The sequence below is a fragment of the Leiobunum rupestre genome, chromosome 6 (assembly GCF_980474605.1).
Source record: "Leiobunum rupestre chromosome 6, qqLeiRupe1.1.hap1, whole genome shotgun sequence".
Lineage (NCBI taxonomy): Eukaryota > Metazoa > Arthropoda > Arachnida > Opiliones > Sclerosomatidae > Leiobunum > Leiobunum rupestre.
In genome coordinates, this window is record NC_143389.1 from 27048709 (window position 1) to 27057771 (window position 9063).

Sequence of the window (9063 nt, forward strand, 5' to 3'; positions counted from 1 at the left end):
TAATTACCCAAGTTTTATATTTTAAACAAAGGTCATAGAAGTTTCCAAAGGAAGTTGAGGATGCTTTGAGCAACACTGCCAAATTATCTTGACGAAACGTTGGAAAAACGCTATGAAAACCTTAACATTTGAATTGAAAAGGCCGGGTGCTTAACCTCACTAGTAATAACAGAAGGCTCTCCCACTAGGCTCAAGCGGAAGCCTATTATTTTTGGTCCATGAGTATGTCTCTTTCGAAAATCTATGTATATGAAATCTTTCTTTTGACTATTAATTGATTCTTTGTTGAAGCTTATACGGCTTAAGCTGGGCCCGATTTCGACATATCATTGGATTTAGCTTCGATATATCCCAAGGAAAGTTTTAAGCAATCTAAATAACAATATAAAAACCTTAACCCTTGATTTTCTGATTAAACCCTAATTTCATATACTCGGCGGTGGGTACCTAAACTAAACTTCTCACCTATGCGTGAATAAACCGGCGTGAGGCAGTCACCCCTTCTGTTTCCATATACGTTAATGGAATATCTGGCCGTATCCCTTTTTAGTTCCACATCGAGATATATATATCGAAGTGGGACTATTGCTATGGACGGATCGTCGTTCAGTGTTGTATGTTGTATGTTGTTTGGCGTGGAAAAGCGACGACACGGTAGATGGAGCTGCGAAAAATAATTTATTTATATAGCTGGCCCCACCGGGACTCGAACACAGACATTCGCTCGCCGCGTAATCTCCAAAAACCCGCCGCTCTACCAACCAAGCCACGCCGTCCTCAGCAAATTGGCTCTTGAAATTTTACCGTTGAACAGTTTATGTTTCGTGCCCGCCCTATAGGGGGTCGCATTTCTTCCATTGGGGGCGGAACGAAATTTTGCGTTTACTCAATAGCGGTACAAGTAGATTGTTAATTAGTAGTGCCCGTAAAGGCAGGAGAGATAGATCCGTTAGACATTGCAGCAGAGAGCATATAATATTATATAATAATAATGTGGCACTGTCGAATAAAAACTCGTAGGATGGGAGAGCTTAGCAAACACAGTAGAGGCGGACTGAAACACCTCCGTAAAGACAGGTCACTGTGGGCTAACTTACTCACTTAATTAATACACTATTCTAGTCACTTGAAGGGACGACAGCAGGAGTATAAAATCAACAAATATTTATTTACAATTATAAAACGTTACATGGCGGAACTCAAGAAAAAAGATACATATTCATAACCGGACTACGATTTATATACACAAATTATAATGTTTTTTGCGATACCGATTTTTATCTTTTACAATTTTTACTTATAAATTCGATTTTAATATTTTACAATTTTATATTTTTAGATTCTTTTCAATTGTACGCGCGGCTTATTTACTTTTAGATAAAAAAATATCAACATTACTCCCCGCCGTTGAACATTGTAGTTCAACAATTCTGGTCAGACAGTTCCAAGTGGTACAGTAACTGAATTGGACGACGTAGCTTAGTTCCGTCAGATAGGCGTAGAAGGCAGGATCTGATTTTTCCATCACGACTGGCATGAACTTCTTTCACCACGGCCATTTTCCAGCTGAGTCGGGGCATTTTGCGCTCTTCGATAAGTACCACATCGTCTGGTTTGAGGGGTGGAGTCGGGTTTGTTGGCGGTCGATGATGTGCTGAACGTAGTTCGAGAAGGTATTCAGTCTTCCATCGATACCAGAACCGCTCGATAAGGGATTGTCGATACTTCAGCCGTTTAGTTAGTTGCTCTCTAGTAGCTGAATGGTCTATGTTGACAGGAAATGATCTGGATGGCAAAGCAGTGGTTCTTTCTCCAAGTAAAAAATGCGATGGCGTCATTGGTACTGGTTCTCCAACGTCTTGATATATGAAAGAGATAGGTCGGGAGTTGATGGTGGCTTCTACTTCGGCTAACAGCGTTTCGAGCTCTTCGTGGGACAAGAGTGCTTGTCCAAGAACCTTCTTCAGCGACATCTTGACACTCCGTACTAATCGTTCCCAGAAACCCCCCCACCAGGGGGCTCTGTCAGCAATAAAACTCCAGATTATTTGGTGATTTGCAGCATACTTTTGGATCTCTGGATTCTTCGCAGTGTCATAGATTTCCTTCAGATCTATATTCGCCCTTTTAAACGTCTTGGCGTTGTCTGATATGATTTTTCGAACCATACCGCGTCGGGCAATGAATCTTCGAAATGCTAATAGAAAATCGTTAGTTGTCATACTTGAAACCAATTCCAAATGTACGGCACGGGTAGTGGCGCAGGTAAACAAGGCTATATAGGCTTTCTCCTTCTTCTTGGTATACAGAGGACCGGCAAAATCTAATCCAGTTGTCTCGAAAGGCAGTGACGGCGTTATACGAGATGGAGGTAGGGAAGCCATAGTCTCTAACGATGCCTTTACACGAAATCTTTTACACCCATAACATCGATTGATTTCTTTCTTTACGACCTGTCTGACCCTCGGAATCCAGAATCTCTCACGGATGTCCACAATAGTTTCGTTGACTCCGGCATGTTGAAGTCTGTCGTGATGAAATTGTGTAATTAGTTCTACGAAACGATGCGTGGTTGGTAATATTATAGGATGTCGTTCGTTGTAAGATACGTTGGCGTGGTCCAGTCTCCCTCCAACTCGTAAGATTCTATCTTCGTCAAGGATTGGGTTCAGAGTGAGAATCTTCGACGTCTTCGGGAACGATTCTTTATTGGATAAGGACTCTAATTCTTGCTGATATTCTTCGGATTGGACTCTCAGTATCCAGTATTTTTCGGCATTGGCAATTTCTTCGGCTGTAAGTTCTTGTGACAGATTTTTGGTCCCGGGCCTATGTGAATTCCCAATGAAACGCAACATCCAAGCAGTCGTTCTGTAGACTCTGATTAAACGACTATATCTATTTAGATCGAGTAAGGGCTCGCTTAATGATTCGACTCCGTTAAGGACTTGAATGACGTCTCGGGATTTGGACCTTATCTCGTCGTGCAGTAGTTTGGAATTGATCTGATCGTTGTGCTCGTCGACGTTTGGGACGGATAGTTGTGCTTTGAGGTCGCTGATCAACCAATGCGGACCATGCCACCAGAAATCCGACGTGGATAACTCCTTGAGCGATTTGCCCCTTGTGGGTAAATCGGCCGGATTTTCTTTTCCTTTGCAGTGGTACCATGACTGAGGATTCGTGAGCGACTGAATTTCTCTGACTCTGTTCGAGACGAAAGGCTTCCAAAGCGATGACGATCCTTTAATCCAGTGTAAGGTAATTGTGGAGTCAGTCCATAAGAATATGCTGGTAGGTGAAATAGAGTTTTAATCAAGTGTTGAACTAATCGTGCTCCGAGCACGGCACCCATAAGTTCGAGTCGAGGGAGTGTAAGTTTTTTGAGAGGAGCTATTCTCGATTTCGTGGTGACGAGCGTTGTTCCAGTTTTTCCGGCGTTATTTTGATACCGCAGGTAGGCAACGGCTGAGTAAGCTTTTTCACTTGCATCTACGAAGCAATGGAGCTGAACGTTCTCGATGGAATTTTCTCCAGCTTCTAGGTAATAGAACCTTGAAATCTTTATAAGTCGTAGGTCTGCCAGCTCCTCACACCATTGATCAAATTGTTTTGACAAGTCCTTCGGAAGGACCTCATCCCATGAGATCCCTCTTTCCCATAGTTGCTGAAATAAGATTTTAGCTCGTACTACAAATGGTGAAATCATACCAAGCGGATCAAATATTTTAGCGACGGCCGTCAAGACTCCTCTTTTCGTATTATCTCTTCCGATAATGAATTTCAGAAGCGAACTGTAATCATAAATCAAGTAGTCGTTTGTGGTATCCCAGAATAAACCAAGGACTTTGACTGGAATTGAATCGATTGGTCCTTCGTTGTGTTTAGAGGTAATTCCTGCTTCGGATAGCAGTAGGCTCCTTAGCTCCGAGGAATTCGTCTTCCACTTCCTCATCGTCATGTTTGCTTCTTGAAATATTTTAATTACGTCTGAACACATGGTGTGAGATTGCTTGACGGTATCCGCTCCAGCTACGAGGTCATCGACGTACAGTGAATCATTAATGAGCTGGCAGACATCTGGAAATTCAGCTTCGTATTTGCGGACGTGGAATCGTATTATGGCAGCCAATATAAACGGACTCGACTTAACTCCAAATGGTACTCGAGTGATTCTATAAGTACATAAAATGTCAGTTTTTGAGGAATCGGAATTACTCACGTCAGTCCAAATAAATCGTAACGAATCTCGGTCTTCCTTGACAATAGAGATTTGTAAAAACGCTTTTTCCAGGTCGCCCGTAAAGGCCACCCTTTTTTCTCGGAACCTCAACAACACGTCCAATAACTCGGGATTAATGTTCGGGCCAGTATCAAGGCAATCATTTAGCGATGGTTTCTTGCTAGCATGCGACGACGCATCGTAGACGATTCGGATTTTCGTGGTATCACTTGATCCCTTGACAACAGCTCGATGTGGTAGATAATATTCAGTTTTTGCTTGTCTTTCCTTCTTAAGGTCTACCTTCTCGATGATACCTTGGTCAAGTTGATCTCTGAATATTTGATTATATTCTTCAAGCAGTGGTAGGTTAGTCTTTAGCCGATTAAGTAAAAGAGTAGTTCTCCGAAGGGCTACAGCATGGTTGTCGCCAAGTTCTTGTTTGTTCGTATTCCAAGGAAATGGAGTCTCGTATCGGCCATTTCGGAACGTGATATTCTCTTCGAACTGCTTCCGGAGGTTGCTTTCTTCTGGGCCTTGCAATCCGGCGTCACATATGCCGATGGCGTCCAGCTCCCAAAAACATCGCAGCTGATCTGATAATAAATCGTCTTCTCGGCTATTACCACATGTAGTCATGACGGCAACGCTGTTAATTCCAATGCTGCTTAGAGGTACAGTTGTGGGACCTTGAACCGTCCAATCGAACGTGGTCTCCATTGCGACCAGCGAGTCTTCAAGTCTTTCAATTTTGCCAGATACTATTTCCCAGTAGTGGTCGGAGCCAATAAGGACATCGAGCTTCGAAGCGGAACCTCTCTCGAATTCTACAGGTAAATCGGCCAAAGGTAAACCTCTATCTTCCATTTGACGAATGATTTCTTCATCGGGAACCATAAAAATTGCTCCACAGACTTCGGGTGTCTCCAGAGCTTCAATTACGACCTTGCGATCCCTGTCTCGCTTGTTACGAAGCTCCAAGTGGACTCTGTTACGCTTCGTTTGAATCGGTCGCTTGCTGCCGAATGGATGGACATTGATAGTTTCTTGTCGTATAACAGGAAGTTGAAGACGTCTGGATAAATCTTCTTTAATAAACGACTGTTGACTTCCCGTATCCAGAAGGCATCGAACTCGGGCAATTTTGTTGCCTTTGTCATTCGTTGCTATGGCTTCGGCGGTCTGTAGTAACACAGCACCCCTTCTTCTGACGTCTTTCGTCGATGACCGAACGATTCCGATAGTAACATCTTCGACTTCATCTTTGGATTCGGAGTGCTCAGATTTGTTTTCATTCGAAGAACCGGAGTCGCAAAGTGCAGTGTTGTGACGCTTCGAGCAGACCCTGCAGGATTTTCGTTTAGCTCTGCAGTCTTTGGCTTGGTGATTGGTTCGAAGGCATATGAAACAACAGCGCTTTTTGATCGCAATCTCCTTTCTCTCGTTGACGGTAAGGTTAGTACAGGAACTTGACCAGTGCGTTTTTTGGTTGCAGAAAAGGCATGACTTGTCCGATTTGCTCTGGACATTGGTGTTGAGGGCCGCTGCACTTGAAAATTTTGATGGTAAGTATCGCTTCGGTACAACGTTGCTGTCTCTTGGATGGCGGATTTCTTGGTCAGATCTGGAGATGGCGTACGTTCGTTCTCTACAAGATATTTCTCTTTGAAGGAAACTCAAGAGATCATCTATTTGAACAGCATTTGCATTATTTTGGCGGTGATATGCAAGGGCTATATCTTCAGGTATTAGGCCTAGTATCATATGCCCCAATAAACCGGAATCTTGACAACTTGATAAACCCAAAGCCCCAAGACTACGTATTTGTAGCTCGCAAGAGTCATAAAGTTTCCTTAGCGCTACAACGTCACTTGACCTTTTTACGGGAACTAGCTTAGAAAACATTCTCATACGAGCATCAATAATTGCAGATGTATTGCCAAATCTCTGTTCTAATAGTTCCACCGTAATACCGTAGGATTCTGCGCTAAAGGGCATACCAGCAACGGCTGCAGCGGCATCTCCCTCCAGGTAGGATAATAAATAGTTTAACTTATCTGTTCTGTCAAGTACTGCATCGTGAATAGTGCTTTTAAAGTGACTCCAGAATCTAGGCCAATCTGAAGGGTCTCCTCTAAACTTCCGTATCTCAAGCATGGGTAATCGTACAGTTTGTCTGCGAGTGCTGTTACAAACAGCACTGCTCGTAGATCTTGCATCCTCTTCATCGTTACCGGAAACTGAATCGCTGTCGTGTGTCTCTCTCTCATCTTTCTCGGATCTTTGACTTCTCACGTGACTGTTCAAATGAATTGCTTGTTTCTCGAGTATTTTTCGTTCGGCTTTACCTCGGACAGAGAGCATCCTGTCCAAATAAGTTTGGTTGGCTTGAAACTCTTCCTCGAACTCAGCGTCATCTTCTAAAGCTGCTTCAATCTCCTGGTCTAGCTTCAGAATCTCTTCCTCTCTAGGTGTTAAACGCTTTAGAAGGTCTTGTAGGACGGCAACGTCTGTGTCACGATTTTCCAATTCGTGTTCTATGGCGTTAAGAAGCTTGGTCGCCAGTGTTCTCAGACCCCCACGTTTTCGGATTAGCTTCTTGGTCATTTCTGCTACTGTCGTCTCGATGGCTAGTAGGAACTTGAACGGTGTATTGATCAGCTCAGCACAGTTCCCGGGTTTCGGCACCAAAATGTCGAATAAAAACTCGTAGGATGGGAGAGCTTAGCAAACACAGTAGAGGCGGACTGAAACACCTCCGTAAAGACAGGTCACTGTGGGCTAACTTACTCACTTAATTAATACACTATTCTAGTCACTTGAAGGGACGACAGCAGGAGTATAAAATCAACAAATATTTATTTACAATTATAAAACGTTACATGGCTGAACTCAAGAAAAAAGATACATATTCATAACCGGACTACGATTTATATACACAAATTATAATGTTTTTTGCGATACCGATTTTTATCTTTTACAATTTTTACTTATAAATTCGATTTTAATATTTTACAATTTTATATTTTTAGATTCTTTTCAGTTGTACGCGCGGCTTATTTACTTTTAGATAAAAAAAATATCAACAGGCACTTTCTTATCGAAACCGTGTATGGTCAGAAGTAATAAGTGTGGCACTTTCTTATCGAAACCGTGTATGGTCAGAAGTAATAAATAAGTGTGGCTCTTTCTTATCGAAACCGTGTATTGTCAGAAGTAATAAGTGTGGCACTTTCTTATGGAAACCATGTATGGTCAGAAGTAATAAATAAGTGTGGCACTTTCTTATTAAAGGGAGAGTGCCCGAAAAAAAGTTGATCTCATTCGATAGAACTCTTTAACGCGCACGCAGTGCCGTTAATTTCCGCCCCCTCCGACCAACCCCCTTAAAGGGAGAGTTACCGGAAAAAAAGTTGATTTCGTGAGGGTGGGCGGTGGCCACTCTTTAACATAGGATGGTGAATTTTATATCAAACAATAAGAAATCACATGGGCCCAACAGATTTTTTATTAGTTTGCCCACCCGGGTCAGCTGATGGTGGGCGGCATCCACTCTTTAACTTAGGGTGGTAATTTATTTATCAAACGATAGTAAATCACGTAGCCTCATTAGCTTTTCTATTAGTTTGCCTACCTGTTTCTACTAAGGGTGTATATGTTTGTCCACTCTAATACACTGATGTGGAACTAATATTACGGCCTGGGCCGACTTGTTTTCATTGCGAGCTTACTTGCCGGCGCGCGAGATAAATATAGAATTTCGAATGGCTCTTTTTGTCTCTTTAGCTAAAGGTCGCTCAAACGGGATTTTGTTTGTTTGTGCGTCGGTAACATGATCAAAGTCTATGGTCACGCCCTCTCCAGATTACTGGTATGGTGTTAGCTTTCTCTAAGAAAAAAAATTCAAATGGTTTACAAAACGTTCAAAACTGAACGTTTGCGTTTATAATCGAACACTTTGGAATATTCTTACGTTATACACCAAGTATTTCAAACACTCAATTCAAATTAGTTACCTGAAATTAATTTGAATTCCAGAAATCCGTTGTACAAGTGACCCCCTTACTAATCAAAATTTAAACCATTTTATATTAACGTTAATAAAATTTTTATTTATTAAAAAGGTTTTAGGCGAGGGCCCCTTTTTAAAATTCAACCCTGGACCAGAATTCCTATAGTTACGCCACTGGCGTATTTCACTATATGATGATAATATGTTTCAGCACAGATAATTATAATTTTAATATATCCTTTAGTTAATTAGCTTTATATGTAAAATCATTAACATTTATTTTTTTTATATTGAAACCCCCGAACGCTTGATATCTCCAAAAAGAGTGCGGTGCAATGAAAAAAAACTGCGATGCATGGTAGTTCATCGATGGAGCAGTCGATTAGGCGCGTTAAAATTATCGAAATCGAATATGGGGGCTGTCGTTAAGTTAACCCCCCAGAAAATATTATATATATTTTTAAAAGCTTGGAAAAAGCAAATTCAATTATATCTCATAAAAGGGTATGGTGTAATGAGAAATCTCTGCGGTGCACGGTAGTGCATCGTTGGTGCATTCTTTTAGTCACGTTTTAATTATCGAAATCGAAAGTGGGGGGGGGGGGCTGTCGTTAACTTAGCCACCCAGAAAATATTATTTTTTTTTAAAAGCTTGGAAAAAGCAAATTCAATTATATCTCATAAAGGGGTATGGTGCAATGATAAATCTCTGCGGTGCACGGTAGTGCATCGTTGGTGCATTCTTTTAGTCACGTTTTAATTATCGAAATTGAAAGGGGGGGGCTGTCGTTAACTTTGCCCCCCCAGAAAATATTATCATTTTTTTAAA

The 9063-nt window shown here is 41.7% G+C and overlaps 1 protein-coding gene across 1 annotated transcript; it reads right to left on the bottom strand.

Moving 5' to 3' along the window:
• Positions 1 to 1421: 1421 nt before the first annotated feature.
• Positions 1422 to 6829, bottom strand: LOC149940540 (uncharacterized). Its single transcript, XM_090179296.1, has 2 exons — positions 3453 to 6829; positions 1422 to 3291 (listed from the first exon to the last, which is right to left on the bottom strand). The coding sequence occupies exons 1-2, from the start codon at positions 6827 to 6829 to the stop codon at positions 1422 to 1424; spliced, it is 5247 nt and encodes a 1748-aa protein (XP_090035422.1).
• Positions 6830 to 9063: the final 2234 nt, after the last annotated feature.

What these genes read in the sequence shown, in the direction of transcription:
- LOC149940540 (XM_090179296.1), bottom strand. Translation starts at nt 6,829, where the DNA reads ATGACCAAGAAGCTAATCCGAAAACGTGGGGGTCTGAGAACACTGGCG. An exon ending in TCAGCCGTTGCCTACCTGCG is followed by an intron (nt 3,292 to 3,452) that starts GTATCAAAATAA and finishes TTCACCTACCAG; the next exon opens with CATATTCTTATGGACTGACT.